Raw genomic sequence first — 16,970 nt, 5'->3', positions numbered from 1 at the left:
ACGACTCCCTTGACGCTACCCTGAAACGCCTCACCGACTGTGGAATCACACTGAGTCCAAAAAAATGCAGTTTTTTTCAGCGTGAGCTAACATTCTTCGGACATATATTCTCAGAGAAAGGCATCAAACCAGATCCTGCTAAGGTACAAGGCTTCCTAAATACGCCACCTCCAAGAGATGTGTCTGAGGTCAGAAGCCTTCTTGGAATGATCACTTACTGTGGCAGGTTCATTCCTAACCTAGCCCAGCTAACAGCGCCTTTACGCTCCCTGAAAAAGAAGGAAACACCATGGAACTGGACAACAGAGTACCAAAAAGCACTGGACCAGCTAAAAGATGTGCTCACTCATAGCAGCAACCTGGCCTACTTCGACCAGAACAAAACCACCCATCTCATAGTTGATGCAGGTCGAAAGGGATTAGGAGCCATCCTCGCGCAGGATGGTGGTGACAGAACTCGTGTAGTGGCATATGCCAGCCGTAGCCTTACATAGGCAGAGGAACGCTACTCGCAAATCGAGAAAGAGACTCTTGCTGCGGTCTGGGCCATAGAGCACTTCAATATCTACCTCTACGGAACCTGTTTTGTGCTACACACTGACCACAAACCGCTTGTGAATATTCTGACAAATCCAAGTTCGCGACCATCTGCGAGGATTGAACGACTGTGTCTACGAATTCCGCAGTATAGCCTCACTGTACAACACCGGAAAGGATCAGAAAATCCTTCAGATTACATGTCCCGACATCCTGAAGGGCAAATCAACCCCAGGTTTCGAACCAGCAAGGTACCCGACGAGTATACTATTCCTGTCAAGAATCACGGTACCTCGTGCAATAAACACCGAGGATGTCATTAAGGCAACATTGGCCGATGTCACGTGTCAAGAACTCACACGAGCAGTTCAAGCATGCCCCTCTATGAGGCACGATCTGTGGAATAAGCCGCACGTCAAACCCTCCAAGCCTCTAGAGACTAAACTGTCTGTGACGCCACAAGGCCTCATACTGCGAGGCACAAGGTTACTGCTCCCTTCAGGTCTTCACGAACGTGCAGTTCAGCTTGCCCACAAAGGACACATGGGCATGGTGAAGACTAAACAACTGCTCCGCGAGTCCGTTTGGTTTCCCAAAATGGATACCCTCGTAGAAAAGGCAGTGCGTAATTGCATCCCATGCCAAGCTGTCACACATGGATCAAAACGCGATCCTCTAAAGCCAACTCCACTGCCTGACGGGCCATGGGAAAACCTTGCGATGGACTTTGCAGGCCCATTTCCGAATGGAAAGTATCTTCTGGTACTTGTAGATGAATATTCCCGTTTCCCGGTAGTGGAAGTCGTTCCGTCAACCGCAGCGTCATCAACCATAACAGTGCTAAGAAGAACTCTGTCACAATTCGGCATCCCGAAGCAAATAAAAACTGACAACGGACCTCCTTTCAACTCCTCAGAGATTAAACTCTTCGCACAGGAACTCGGTTTCCGACACCACAGAGTTACTCCGTTGTGGCCTGAAGCGAATGGAGAGGCAGAGCGCTTCATCCAAACACTCATGAAAGCGATTAAAGCGTGCCATGTGGAAGAGCAGAACTGGATGCAGAAAATACATGACTTTCTGCTCTGCTACCGTGCTACTGCGCACACCACTACAAAGCTTTCGCCATATGAGCTTCTCTTTGGAAGGAAAATGTTGACCACATTGCCGAGTTCGGTACACCATGAAACCACGGACACACGCGACGCTACTCTCTCGAACGATACAAGAGCAAAAGAAATACCGAAAGCACGAGCAGACGAAAAACGACATACTAAGGAACACACTCTTCAAAAAGGAGATGTTGTTTTGGTCAAACAAAAGAAGATTAGTAAGTTGACGTCGACATTTGACCCGGTGCCTTATATTGTCGTAGAAGTCATAGGCAGTCAAATTTCAGCAAAAAGAAATAATCATATCATCACACGGAATGCAAGCTTCTTCAAAAAACTTGGAGCGGAGTACAAGCACACACCTAACGTAGAAAATAGCGACGAAGACGACGAACTGCTTGATGACACCAGACGCGACGACCCACAAAATCAAAACAGTAACGATCCACCAGATGATGATCGACACCACTGCGGTGTTTCCGCACAGGACTCTGGTTCTCCCAACCGGTACCCCATCAGAAGTTCAAGAGGTGTGCCACCAGAGAGACTATACCTAGAGCTGCAAGAGGGAGAGCTGTGACTTTTGAACCTTTTGTTATCTCGCGTTATCCATTTGTGTTTTCACCTATATTTCTTCCAGAGATCGTTTCTACATATAAGGTGGAGGGGGAATGTCATATATTACTTGCGCTATTATGTCACTGTATTATTCACGTCCATACAAACTGCCCCGATTGTTGTGCTAGCAACCAGGGGAGATTCTCAAGATGGCGGAATAAAGAGTATACCGTGAATTTGACGGTGCGTGCTTCTCATCATATACCAAGCAACACAACAGCTATTGTCGCCAGGACATCGCAGGGCGGGGCATGAGGGCGAAAGAGTGCTGTGAGTATTCAGTCGGTTTGGAGCCGGAAACGTACCACAATGTATTTAAAAAAAGTGCGCCTCGTATACCTGTTTATTGCCCCTTTAACTTACATTGCTTACCGGAACCAAAAATCGTAAGTGCCCTTCGATTCCAACACTGTATCGCTGTGAGTCAATGAAGCTGTCAGTCAATTAAAGAGTTTTAGCGGACCGTTCTGCCATTCCGCTCCGCTTACGGTGATCGGCTGAGACCGAGCGGAGCGGGCGTTAAAAAATTGGATTTCAGGCTATCACCCCGCCTCTTTCCGTTTCACACTGCTAACCGCGTTCTCGCTCTTTGTACACAGGAAGTAGTAGAAGAAATGCAAGTGATTAGATAACGTTTTTTTTTTTTCTACGAAAGCAAGACGGTAATATTCTTATGAGTTTTCCTTATATTTGAAAATAGTTCCATGACTGCTGCTTTCATAATAAACCTGAATATTAAACAAGGCCCGTCGGATTTCCAATAGCCAATACTATATGTCGACTTTTGTGCAAGCTTCTTGTAAACACTACATTTGCACTTAAAGATGTCTGTCCCGTGTGAACTTTTGGAGTGCCCTAAAGGATCGTCTTCGATCCAAAAACGCTTCGGGAGCCGCGGTTGAGACGTATCGGTCTCAGCAGCCGCAAAAGACGAGGAGGGCAGCGGAAGGTGCTTACCACTGGCGGCAGCCACCTTGACCGTATCACCCGCTAACGGCCAAATAAATGTCGCAGGCCCGCGCAGTAGCGTGCTCGCTCGTCGGCTGAGCTCGGTAACGGCCAGCTAAAACTCTCTATTAGCAACGTGATGTCAGCCACTCCAACGGACTCAGATAATTGGCCTTTCACGTTTTCGGAAACGTTATCGTGAAACTTCTACGTTTTCCTAAAACTTCCTAATGATAGATAGCGCCGCTCAGGATCTTACCCGTTGATATGGTGCGGTGAAGGCGGTAGTTTCTACTAACACTCGCTAATAGAGGGTTTTAGTGCATAGTAGCGCTATCGCATTTCGCGCTATCGCCTTTGCGTACGTAACAGAGGTAGCGTTGATGGTTCTTCGCACGCCCATAACAGAGGGTTTCGCGCCTTGCGCAGAACCACAAGCGCTATCAGCCCCGTACGCAAAGGTGGTTGGGCACGATGGGGACACAGTTGTCAGGTTGTCACGGTTGTCAGGCTGTTGTGAACAACAGTCAGTCGTTTATCTCATCTCAAATCTCAACGTTTTGGGAGACTATTTCTGTCGTGTAACATACACGTGCTGAACGTGGTCTACCTTCAAATACGATATAGGCACAGCACGGAAGCTGCGCCATGGTTACGAATGTTTGAATACGTGCACGTACCAACGTCGGACTAATCACATGTTCTAGAATGCGCATGGAAAGTGCATAAATTTAAGAGAGAGAAAGAAAAACACCACGTAGTCAATCAAAAACATTGTAGGTGTTTCTCAGAGCCGAACTTTAAGTTTCCTATCCTGCAAAGGCGGCAACGATAGAATGACACCGTATTACACACGCTGAGAAACAAAATGGTGCCGTCTCAACTCCTCGAGGTCAGTAAAGTAGCTAGTCCCTAAGAACAGTCCCTCTTGGGGAAAAAATTACACCATTGAAGAAGGAATTTCACTTTACCCCGTTTCACAGGAGTAAACATCACACAACTTGTAGGTATCATGCTGATACGATGAAACGGGTGTAGGCCAGTTCATCTGCAGCTGCTCTGGAATCACCTATGAAATTTCTGACATTCACCGGGCCAATCAGGGGCGGATCCAGACCCTCGGCTTGGGGTGGTTTCTTTGCCGGAGCGCGTAGTGGAGGAGGAGAAAGAGGGGGAAATTCAATGTATAAACTGAGGTTTGGGGGAGGGGGGCGATCGCCCTACTGCCCCCTCCCCCCTTGAATCCGCCACTGCGTCCAATCAGACATTCCGCGGACTCCAAATGCGCCAATCTTAAAATGAAACATACAAACGTGGTTAGTGGATTCGAAAGCTTCGATTCGCCGTTTTCGTCACTGGGATTCAAATTCCCGAATCAAGATCTTGCCAAATACAGGAAGAATCATGCCCGAATCATGCCAAATACAGGAAGAAAGCGGAGGCAGGTGACTGAAGGGGGAAACGAAAGTGGCATAAGAGTGGGAAGGTACTTCCCAGCTATTCCTTATTCCTCAGTGGCTGCTGAGGAAGTATATCATTGGTCAAGTGAATGTTCCCCAAGCATATGATCGGTCAAGTGAATATGTGCGCGATGCTCATATATGAGCAATGCTAATTCGTGCTTTTCCCAACATGTTTCTGGCGCAGAATGGCCGCACCTTCTTGTAAAGCTTCACCTACTTGTAAACCATACAAGCCTTCGATGATCTAGAGGCACTAGGATGCCAGAAAAAGTTGTTGCACGTTGCGGAAGCAATTGCTTTTTAGTGGCGACAGTTTCTGGGCCTATAGGACTGTCATTCTTTCTAGATACTCACTGGCAATGCAAAGTTCGTTTTACCGATGCACTATTCTTCTTTCGCAGACTTTCATAGAGGCCAAGATAAGGCTCCCTAACGTAAGTATAGGCACCCCTTATTAAGGCCACGGGAAGTACTCCCTGAATTTTAAAAAATTACAAAACGCGCCACATGTTGGAAAGTACACTCTTAAAAATGAACTTCACCGCATAGCACGCTCATACCCAACCATCATCACGAATGATATCGTTATCTACCCTGATTTGTTGAAAACGGTAGGCGTACGCCTTTTTCGTGTGACAGTTATGCTGTTCATAATTGTCACAGAAAAGGCGTATACCTTCCATTTTCAACAAATCAGGGCAGATAACGATATCATTCGAGATGATGGTTGGCTAAGAGCGTGCTATGCGGTGAAGTTCATTTTTAAGAGTGTAATACCTCTTCGGGAATAGACGTTGTTTCGTATTTGCGAGCTAATTGGTGTTCATAGTAACTGCTTCAGGATACGCTACATTACAATTGATTTCATCTTATTGATCATTGCTTGATCATTCATCTTATTGATTTCATCATATATCAATATATATATATATATCTCAAACGGCCACGAAGTTTTACAGAAGTTGTAAATAAAGTTGTCTGTTTCCGCGTCTTTCTTTGCAACTACTATATACAGAGTGTTTCAAAAAACGTTTCATTCGGACTTTATAAAGAAACGGGGCGACGGAAAAATATGGGATAAACGGCACTTGTGTGGCAACTGAATTTTCCATCTTTCAAAAATATTTTCATTCTATTTTAATTAGAAGAAATTGAATATCTTTAATTGAACTCCAAAATTTCCCAAGTCAACCTAATGTTTCTTTTGTTTTGTTTTGTTTTTGCAGAATTAGAGAGTCCGTAGCAAACGTATTCAGGTCCACCAAGAAATTCGTTCGATATTGCAAATAGAACTGCCCCCCAAAAGTCTCGAAATTGAGGCTTCAGAGTTTCGGGTATTCAACAGCGCACAAAATCAGTCGCAAAGACGCGCGGAGAGCCTGACATGCTCCTGCCCCCACGAAGCGGGTACAAGTTATCGCCGAACCGGCGTGCAGCACAAGACGTGCCGATAACAAGGCGGTTGACATTGCACCATACGTTGATAAGCGGCAAACAAAAATGATTCCCCCTCTTTTTTCCCGCCCTCTTTTTTTTCGACCTTCTATCTTTCATGGGGGCAGGAGCATGTGCTGCTCTCTGCGCATTTTTGCGACTGATTTGGTGCGCCGTTGAATACTCGAAACTTTGAAGCCTCAATTTCGGGAATTTTTTGGGGCAGTTTCATTTCCAATATCGAGTAAATTTCTTGGTGAATCTGACTAAGCTCGCTACGGGCTCTCTAATTCTGTAAAAAAAACAAAAAAAAACAAAACGTTAGGTTGGCTTGGGAAATTTTGGAGTTCAATTAAAGAAATTCAATTTATTTTAATTAAAATCAAATCAGAATATTTTTGCAAGATGCCGTTTACACCGTATTTTCCCGTCGCCCCGGTTTTTTATAAAGTCCGAATGACACGTTATTTGAAACATCCTGTATATACAGGGTGTTTCACGTTTCGACACTGACGCTGTCTTCGTCAGGACAAAAATTTTAGGACAGTATTTTTCATTCAACTTTTAATTTCTGCCCATTTAATGAACTAGTGTTCCTAACTTCCCTAAAATCTGTTGTCCGCGTCTTTTTATTTCCACAACTATATATATATATATATATATATATATAGATAGATACAAATACAAAAATGAGCAAATGCTCCATGGCTGCACGTGAGGCATATGTTTACAGTTCAAGCGTGCCACAATCCCAGCTGTGGACGGCCGTTTCGAGCTTCTTGGCTCTCATCGGCACAGCGTAGGGATGTGACACGCTCTTGGGTCGGCACAAACATTGTGTCTCTGCAAGACATCAATGTTCCAGGGTGTTAGCAACACCTCTGGAGGCCGCAGTGCAAAGCCAGTAAGTACAGATACAAATACAAATTTAATAAAAAAATTTTTTATTTGTATCTGTACTTACTGGCTTTGCACTGCGGCCTCCAGATGTGTTTCTAACACCCTGGAACATTGATGTCTTGCAGAGACACAATGTTTGTGCCGACCCAAGAGCGTGTCACATCCCTACGCTGTGCCGATGAGAGCCAAGAAGCTCGAAACGGCCGTCCACAGCTGGGATTGTGGCACGCTTGAACTGTAAACATATGCCTCACGTGCAGCCATGGAGCATTTGCTCATTTTTGTATTTGTATCTATCTATCTATATATATATATATATATATATATATACAAAGGAAAAATAGCCGAAGCTCTGTAGCTGCACGTTGAGCACATGTTTACAATTTGATCGTGCCCTCCCAGCCAAGGACAGCTGTTTCGGTCTACTTGGACCTCATCAGCTTGGCGCAGGGAAGTGACACGATCTTGGATCGGCGCAACAGTGCGTCTCGCCGAGACGCACTGTTGCGCCGATCCAAGATCGTGTCACTTCCCTGCGCCAAGCTGATGAGGTCCAAGTAGACCGAAACAGCTGTCCTTGGCTGGGAGGGCACGATCAAATTGTAAACATGTGCTCAACGTGCAGCTACAGAGCTTCGGCTATTTTTCCTTTGTATATGTACTTGCTGGCTTGCACTGCGGCCTCCACAGGTGACGCTGTCACCGTGGAACATTGACGTCTCGCCGAGACGCACTGTTGCGCCGATCCAAGATCGTGTCACTTCCCTGCGCCAAGCTGATGAGGTCCAAGTAGACCGAAACAGCTGTCCTTGGCTGGGAGGGCACGATCAAATTGTAAACATATATATATATATATATATACATATATATATACAGGGTGTCCACGCTAACTGTGAACATATTTTTTAAAAAGATGTATAACACTTTCTTCCAAGATGAAATCATTGCAATATAGCATATGCTGAAGGGCACTTCCTAGCAGGGCATTAGCAAAGTCCAAAGGCAATGTCTTAATTAACTTTCATTAATTAAGTTTTTAATTCTAAAAGCTACAAAGTTGTCCCAATGAGAACATCTGTTCCTTTCGGTCACCTGATGTCGTAGCCGTTTTCAGAACAAAAATCCGTTCAACAGATCGCTCGCTAAAAATTCGTGAAGGAACGCCATTTTTTTCTTTATTTTTTCATTGCGCTTCTTAGAAGACACGTCTTTCTTTCACCCCCAATGTGAGAGGGAGAAAGAGCACACTATCGCCTCTCGCGTCCTGGAAAAAGATTAAAAGGAAACAGAAAATGCAACCCAAGATAAGGCCAGTTCCGATAAAGTCACCCGATACATTTGTTTTTGTTTTGTTTCCGCAAGTTAAAGCTCATCTTCGACGCATGAGGCGGCATTGTGCTCCTTCCCACTCTTCCGTTGGGGATGAAGGAAATACGCGTCTCCGAAGAAATGAATGAACAAAATAAAGCAAAAAAAAAGGCGTTCCTTCACTAATTTTTTGCTGGCGATCTATCGAACGGATTTTTGTTCTGAAAACGGCTACGATATCAGGTGACCGAAAGGAACAGATGTTCTCATTGGGACAACTTTGTAGCTTTTATAATTAGAAACTTAATTACTGAAAGTTAATTAAGACATTGCCTTTGGACTTTGCTAATGCCCTGCTAGGGAGTGTCCTTCAGCATATGCTATATTGCAATGATTTCATCTTCGAAAAAAGTGTTATACATATTTTTAAAAAATATGTTTACAGTTAGCGTGGACACCCTGTATATATATATATATAATGTGTTCACAGTTAGCGGAGACACCCTGTATATTGGAATGGAGGATGCGGTTGTCCACGAAAAATGAAGATATTCCATAAGAATCAGAAGTGATGACAGTGGTTCTACAGGGGAAATATAAAAGGGGGACTTTGTGCAAAGCTAAGAGGGGGCATTCGACTCTTCGACAGTGGTGCTGTCTTCAACAGGAGTAGGGTATCATGGTGATGCATTCTAAAGAATGGGAGGGACATATGTACGTGCTGTGCCAAACAGAGGTAAACAAGCTGAGAAAAAAAAAGTGAAATGAATTACAGGCGATCATGTTCTTCCCCGGAAGGCACGGGCTTTCTAGGGTGACCAACTGCGGGCTCTGAAAGAGATACAAAATAGTGTATGTATTCTGAAAGAATTAGGAATTCAGGATGCGGACAGTTGAGAGGGCACCTGGACCTTCGTTAATCTAGCCTTTAAGTTTGTAAATAACGTCTCGACGTTTTACTAAACCAAACCTCTCAATCAACGACATAGCCGTTTTCGTCCTGTAATCGGGTGTTCTATCCAAAAGCCCTAGGGAACAACGAGAATGATTCCTTATTTACAAATTTGCATAGCTTATGTGTTCCGACGACATGATGTTTTGTTTGTCCAATGCTTAATTTATTGGCATGGCACATCACTTTTCATTTGCGTTTTCAGTTAGTTATTGATTCAGATAACAGTAAATGTTTTCAACTCCATTAGATGGGAAGATGTGGCTCCTCAGCATACGAGATGGCAGAAGATCTGGTAAGACGTCCTGTTGTTCTTCTTGTACAGTGTGTTCATCTAGCATACCTACACATTTGCTCCCACCAAAGTCCTTCCCAAGTACAAAATTACATTATATACGATACACAAAGCTATATACGATTACCGCAACCCAGACTTAGCGCCCAAAGCCATGAACACTCTAAAGAGGATCTATCAAATCGGCGTAATTGTGTGACTAATCCATTAGTGGATACTTAACGAATGTGCTGCCGCGCACACTGTTACCCCCATGCAGAGTTGGGAAAATACCCTCACGACCCTTGGCCTTGCCTGAATTGTTGCGAAGAGGTATTTCACTTCACTTCACCTCCGCCACATGTATTTGATTAAAAAATCAACATTTGCTTACAACGTTTGTTTGTTTGTTGTGCTGTTGCCAGAACATTTTCCTCGTCACCTGAATATTTTTTTTTAGGAAAATTTACTCACCTTGCCTGATCTTACTTTCTGTTATGGCACAGTTGCTTTTTCGCCAAAACCAACAACAACTTCATTTTAAGATGGTGAATAGGGAGGTTGTTAATCAAAACAAGCCGAATCATCGTCATCAATTTCTGTTCAGAAGAGAATTCCACATCATAACCACTTATGGTTGTACGTGCCTTTTGCAGTAATTGAGTCCTCGTCATTTATATTTAGGTTGCATATCCAATAATAGCCTCGTCTTGTGACAGCTCGTTGCCGTCTCCAAGGCAGACGGGCGAGAATTCAGCATTATACTCAGTTATGGGGATCTCTGTCCTATGCGGTTATAAGGTCCTCGTCACCTATACTTATGTTGCACCTTCAATACTAGCCTCGCCTGGTGACAGGTTCTTATCGCCTCCACAGCAGAAGGGAGAGAATTCAGCATTATACTCACTTATGAGGGTCCGTGCCTTTTGCAGTCATCGAGTCCTCCTCATTGATATTTACGTCGCACGTCCAATACTAGCCTTGTTTTGTGGCAGCTTGTTGTCGCCTCCACAGCAAACCGGAAGGGAATTCGTCATGGTACTCAGTTATGGGGATCTCTGTCCTATGCGGTTATAAGGTCCTCGTCACCTACACAGTAAATTTTTTTACACCTTTTTAGTGTAAATGGTTTGTCCCATAGCGCACCTCATATCAGTGTAAATTTTACACCATACACCAGGGTGTAATTTTTTACACCTTTCTAAAAGGGTGTAGTCAGCACAAAACACCCTTTCAAAAGGTGTAACGCCCACAAAACACCCCTTCCATAAGGTGTAAGCTGCCAAAAACACTGATTGAAAGGGGTGTTTTGCAGAAGAAACACCCTTACAATGGAGTGTTTCGGACGCAGCATTGCACGGACCTCCGCTGTTGAGCTGGTTGTTGCATAGCTGCACATGCTGGTTACGGAAATCTTGCGAGGCCTCGGCTTGTCACCTTGTATAATCTGAGATTTTTGGCGCACCAGACGAGCAATAGAAAGCCATTATGGCAGGTCACTGGAGGACTGGTGTTCCGCAGATTGGAAAAGAAGGATAGCCCGACCAGCTCAACAGCGTGCCTGAATGTGAGGAATATGCCTGGAACAATGTATGACGACAAAGTTATGTTTATTGGCGAAGTGCAAGTGCACGTACACATGTGAAACTAAATTCCTTATAACGTTGCCCTGAGTGGAACAATATGCACAGTATGTGGAAGGAAGGCAAAGCAGAACTGAGTCCTTGATGACATAACTAATTGAAACAGCAGCAATGAGACACAAAATAAGATGAAAAGGCATATTAAATGTTTAAATCCACATAAGGCACCACTACAGATCCAGTACACCAAATAAGAAGTTAGTACAAATATAGCACGTTGATGCGAAAGGGTAATGAAAACAGCCAGCAAACAGCTTTTACAAAAGAAAACAGCTTTTCTGGCAAGCAAAAAGGAAAACGGATAGAAGACTATCTCTTAACAAGAGCACATACTAAAGACTAGAAATGGAAGCACAGAATACCCAAAACAATTTCCCTAAATGTAATGCGCTGTGCCAGGTATGTTGACAAATGGACGGCTACATTGCCAGAAGAAAGGTAATCCCCCATGCTTATGAGATTTCAGTGCCAAAGAACAAGAAAGAACACACCCGTGCTTCCGAAGAATTGCAAATTCCTTGACGAAATGGCTGCCTGTTTGGGAGGTGGGCGGGGGGGGGGGGGGGATGGAGGGCTCACTACAAGTCAGTTAAAGTAGCAAATGTTTTAGATGTTCGAAGCATTCACAAGTTGAAAAAATTGATCCACGGGGCTTCTTGCACGAGAGTCACTCACTTTCAGGCACCGCTCTTCCAGGCTTCAAGATGTACGGTGCGGCTTTGAACTGTAGACAATATGAAATAACCAATAGCTGCAAGAATAGCAGCCAAGCCCTCGTCAAGGTCGATGGTTCTGAGAAGGCGCTACCCGCCGACATAGAGGTCCATATGGTCCGCTTCTTGAATGCTGCTCCCAGTGAACATGATGCACTGTGTCACCGGCACAGGTGTATCCTATGAAAGGGGAAACACAGGTTTAGGAATGCGTATGGTGTGAATAGTGTGGCCTTGAACATTGGATAGAATTGTAGTACACAAATATATGATCCCGTCCTTCTTTCACTGCTCAGGGAATTTGCATAACAATTTGAGAACTGTTATCTAGGACAAATGTTGTCTGAGATGTTCATACAGTTCCCATATGCAAAGGGACTGTGCCTTCCAAATGGAAACACTGCCTCGACTGCATACTTGTACGACTGTTGTGTAATTACTACAGGTTTTCTCGCTCATTTTAATCCACTGGTCACTCACTGTCATCCAAGCGCTACCCAAGTTACTCCATTGGACAACCAAAATAATCCAAACACCAACCAATTTAATGTAAACGCTACGTAGTCTAATACGAGCAAGATGTGTAAAAGTATTCTGTGTTATTCCGTCATGGTAACTGTAATGACTGAGACGTTCATGGTTACACCAATGTATCACAAGTTTATGAATACTGATCCAACAACCCCTGGTTTTTGCATGTTATGCGGTGTTTATGACTGCTTTTTGTCATTATGACTGTTTTCATGATATGGTGCCATGAATTGCTTTTAAGGGACTACCGCTGCTTCAAACAGTGTCATACAGTGTTTTGTGACTAACGACGGTCATTATATACATTCCATAAGTACTTTCATGATATGTACCATGAATCAATGTTATGGGACTACCACGGCTTCAAACGCTGCCATATATTGTTTCACGATTACAGTTGTCCATTATGACATTCTATGACTATTTTCATAATGCGGGTCATGACTGTATGCAGCTATACTGCTCCTTCACACAGTGTCACGCACTTTTTTATGACTGCCAATGGTCATCAAGATGTTAGTAGATGGTCATAAAACACTGCATGACATGATCTGAAGAAGCTGAGTTGCATTGAGTCAGGCCATAGTGATATTATGAAAATATCATGGAATGTCATAATGACTGTTGGTAGTCATAAAATGCTATATGACACTGTGTGAAGCAGCAATAGCCCCATAACGACGTTTCATGACACAGAACCATGAAAATGGCCATTGAATATCAAAACAGCCGTCTGAAGTCATAAAACACTTACAACACGGCATGGAAAACGGTGTTCGGACAAAGCATAGTCATGACCCAATTCATGAATAAACTCATGGAGTGTCATAACAACCATCGATAGTCAGAAAAGAGCTACATATGACACTGAAGCAACAGTAGTCCCATAAAACTGATTCGTGGCGGCACATACGAAAATAGTCATGGAATGTCATAATGACCGTCAGTAGTGACAGAACACATATATGACACTGTTTGGAGCTGCGGTAGTCCCATAAAATTGATTCATGGTATGTCATTCAAATAGTTATGGAACGTGATAATGACCATCCATAGTCATAAAACACTGTATCGCACTGTTTGAAAGAGTGGTAGTCCCATAACATGACACATGGCATGGAAATGGTCATGGAATGTCAATATGACCGTCGACAGTCATAAAACACTGTATGACGCTGTTCGAAGCAACAGTAATCCGATATAATAAATTATTGGAACAAATCCTGAAAATAGTCATGAAAACGCACGATAAAACGCAGTCATAAGACACTGCAAAAGCCAGGGGTTGACAGATCAGGTGTTAAACTCAGGATACATTAACAGAAAGGATATCAGGTATCAGGTACATTGGCATAATCACAAAAGTCTTAGTCATGTCTATTTCCATGAAGGAATATATTTACACACGTTGATTGGATTAAATTGGGTAGCGTTTGGATTAAATTGGTTGGTGTTTGTTATTAATGTGGTGGACCAGTGGGTTAAATTGAGTAACGCTTGGATTAAAACGTGCGGGAAAACCTGTAGAGGAGCAAAGATATCAAAAAAATTTGCACATATATCATTATCGAGATTGGATAAAATTATTGATTAATTATCGAGATTCGATAAAAATATTGATGAACACAATATTACATCGATATTGGAAATTGTTGGTATATCGATATGTAAGTGGACATTCAATGAAAAATATCGGTACCAGATCTACAGCTTTTGAGATACTTGTGCGACGTTATCAGCCTTCAAATAAATTGCACTTGTACGTTGCGCTTAGTTGAGCATAACCATGCCTTTTCGACCTTCTACCTCTAAGACATCTGTCTCTGAACCGACAAAACGTCAATGTTTATATACATAGCTTATCTATTTCAATATCGATAAAAATAGTGATAGATATTGTCTTACACGACCCAGTAATTCAATTACCATGAGATTCACTGGTACCACTGCGTACTCTCTAAATTTACCAAATTGCAGGACTATGATCATGATTATAAGTGGAATATACTTACATAATGCACAAACATGTTCTTTATTGCTTCGGAACCCTTCACACACGAACCCAGTATTCGCAGGGCGTGGACAGCAAGGAGGTCTGTAAAAGCCCCAACAGGGAACACAACTTACTGTTTTCAGTAACTTTACATGTAAATATACTCCCAATTTGAATTTTTACGGTTTTCAGTGAGAAAACACCAAGTGCACACAGCACAGCAGATATGTACCCAATACACACTTATTTTCCAACAGAAAACAATAGCTTTTGCTTGATAGGCAACACTTCAGTGCTCGACGTCTTCCCCTTGAATCCTACTGTTCACCATGAACTACTAGCATGAATTACCAGAAGGGAGCCTGACATTCCTTTTCTGCACAATGTCGAACAATGCCGTGGCGAGAGAAAAGGAATATGACATTGGCGACGACAACGACGCGCAATTTTAAGTTTCCAAACAAGCTATTTCAACACATGGTAGCGGGCTCCGAGGGACGCATGAGAGTCTGAGCAACACTACTATTATATGATCACAATATAGCTTAAATTGCAGAGATAGGATAACAGTCGACTCATACGTACTGAATCCTTCGAGCGTTCCTGGCGGTGAGGTTGCAAGACGGCTACTGTCGCCGTATGCATTATCTCATCGCCCTCCGCGAATTCAACACTCACTGAAGCCGCTATCCCGAACCTAGAGGTGACAGCAATGTTGTTACTAAGTCATCACAACGCTCTGCATGTGCAGTTCTGTGTTCTACTCCAAGCGTATGGCACAAGAAGCAACATACCTGATTCCTGTCAGTGGCGTTCACGTATGACGCCAACATTCTCGAAGCCGAGATAGCACTCCTCAAAGCAGTTGGAGTGTCCTCTTCAAGCAGGCACTTTTGTCTAATGTCCGCATGAAGCACCACAACCAGGCACGTAGCGCCTGTCATCTTTGCTGAAAAACAAGCTCTATCTCACTGTAACGGACGCGGCCTCACCATACCAAACGAACCAAAACGAGAAAAAAAACGAACGCCGCGCCGACGGCCTTGACTTGGCTTGGCTTGCCGCCCACCGACTCCAACGTGCGTCGGTCCCCTGGCGGGGTTTTCCGCCAGGGGACCGACGCCTGTTTACCTCTTGGAAAAAAGAAAAATAACGAAACGAAGCTAATTGCACACATCTGACTTTGGCCTGCCATAAACACTATATCTCGTCAGTGTGTGCTTCCTTCATGCCTTCTAAAACACCAGTGATGGTAGTATAGCCTTTCTCTCAAAACCATCATTGACGTTGTTTAACACCATTTTAACACCCTTAACTCGCGCAAAAAGAGTAAAAATCGTGTAACAAGGGTGTTTTGGTATTTACACCCTTTTTCACACTCTAGTAACACCATTTGATTTGCCTGTAGGTGCAAAAATCCGTGTAAATTTCAGAACACCTTTTCTTACGCTGTTTTTTACACCTTTTATTACACCTCTGGGAGTAAAAAGGGGTGCTTATGTAGAAAAACACGGATTTGGTGCAAAACTGGGTGTAAAAAAATTTACTGTGTATACTTATGTTGCACCTTCAATACTAGCCTCGCCTGGTGACAGGTTCTTATCGCCTCCACAGCAGAAGGGAGAGAATTCAGCATTATACTCACTTATGAGGGTCCGTGCCTTTTGCAGTCATCGAGTCCTCGTCATTTACATTTAGCTCGCACGTCCAATAGTATCCTACATGGTACTCACTTATGGGGATCTCTGCCCTATGCAGTTAGTAGCTCCTCATCATTTAAACTTATGTTGCACCTTCAATACAAGACTTCTCTGGTGACAGCTTATTGTCGCCTCCACAGCAGACGGGAGAGAATTCAGCATTATACTAACTTATTAGGGTCCGTGCCTCCTGCAGTCGTCCAGTCCTCGTCATTTATGTTTAGCTTGCCCATCCAATAATATCCTACATGGTACTTACTTATGGGAATCTCTGCCCTATGCGCTCAGTAAGTCTCGTCATTTAAACTTATGTTGCACCTTCAGTACGAGACTTCTCTGGTGACAGATTCTTATTGCCTCCACGGCAGACGGGAGAGAATTCAGCATTATACTAACTTATGAGGGTCCGTGCCTTCTGCAGTCATCCAGTCCTCGTCATTTATATTTAGCTTGCCCGTCCAATAATATCCTACATGGTATACTTACTTATGGGGATCTCTACCCTGAACCTGGGAAGGTTCGAGTTCGCAAAAGTTGGAAACTTTCGAACTTCTCTCAGAAAAATTCGCGAAAGTTTGCAAAAGTTTGACTTCACTGCACATGCGCTGGCATGACCTGCCCGGAAACGTGACCAGTTCAACGTACGCCACTCAAGGCTTAATTAGGCTTAATCAAATCAGAGAATATGGACTCCTGTACGGTATGTTCGATAAATCAGTTAGCTATCCTTCGATTTGTACTTTTCTAGCAACAGGAACTTACCTGCGCCTACCACGGTACCACCTAGCCATTCTTAGATACACCTTCGCAGAGTAAACAGACAGTCGGTAAGAAAAACAAAGCA

The 16,970-nt window shown here is 43.6% G+C and overlaps 1 protein-coding gene and 1 long non-coding RNA gene across 4 annotated transcripts in view; one reads left to right on the top strand and one right to left on the bottom strand.

Moving 5' to 3' along the window:
• Positions 1-16,970, top strand: part of LOC135376045 (uncharacterized) — a 259,567-nt gene that overhangs the window by 77,083 nt on the left and 165,514 nt on the right. For both annotated transcript variants that reach the window (XM_064608649.1, XM_064608648.1), the window contains exons 8-9: positions 5,080-5,112; positions 9,523-9,567. In XM_064608649.1, the coding sequence (XP_064464719.1) occupies positions 5,080-5,112; positions 9,523-9,567 (78 nt within the window). The remainder of the gene's footprint in view (positions 1-5,079; positions 5,113-9,522; positions 9,568-16,970) is intronic.
• LOC135376046 (uncharacterized) lies at positions 8,858-15,644 on the bottom strand. 2 transcript variants are annotated; one of them, XR_010417504.1, is made up of 6 exons: positions 15,221-15,644; positions 15,012-15,123; positions 14,446-14,528; positions 11,865-12,082; positions 10,454-10,635; positions 8,858-9,151 (listed from the first exon to the last, which is right to left on the bottom strand). It is a non-coding gene; the product is annotated as an uncharacterized LOC135376046 (long non-coding RNA). The 2 variants fall into 2 exon arrangements; XR_010417503.1 differs by lacking the exons at positions 8,858-9,151; positions 10,454-10,635 and having other exon boundaries at positions 11,140-12,082.

The sequence above is a fragment of the Ornithodoros turicata genome, unplaced genomic scaffold (genome assembly GCF_037126465.1).
Source record: "Ornithodoros turicata isolate Travis unplaced genomic scaffold, ASM3712646v1 ctg00000996.1, whole genome shotgun sequence".
Classification (NCBI taxonomy): Eukaryota; Metazoa; Arthropoda; class Arachnida; order Ixodida; family Argasidae; genus Ornithodoros; species Ornithodoros turicata.
Note: the sequence above shows the minus strand (reverse complement) of the source record. Positions and strands in the feature narration are given on the sequence as shown.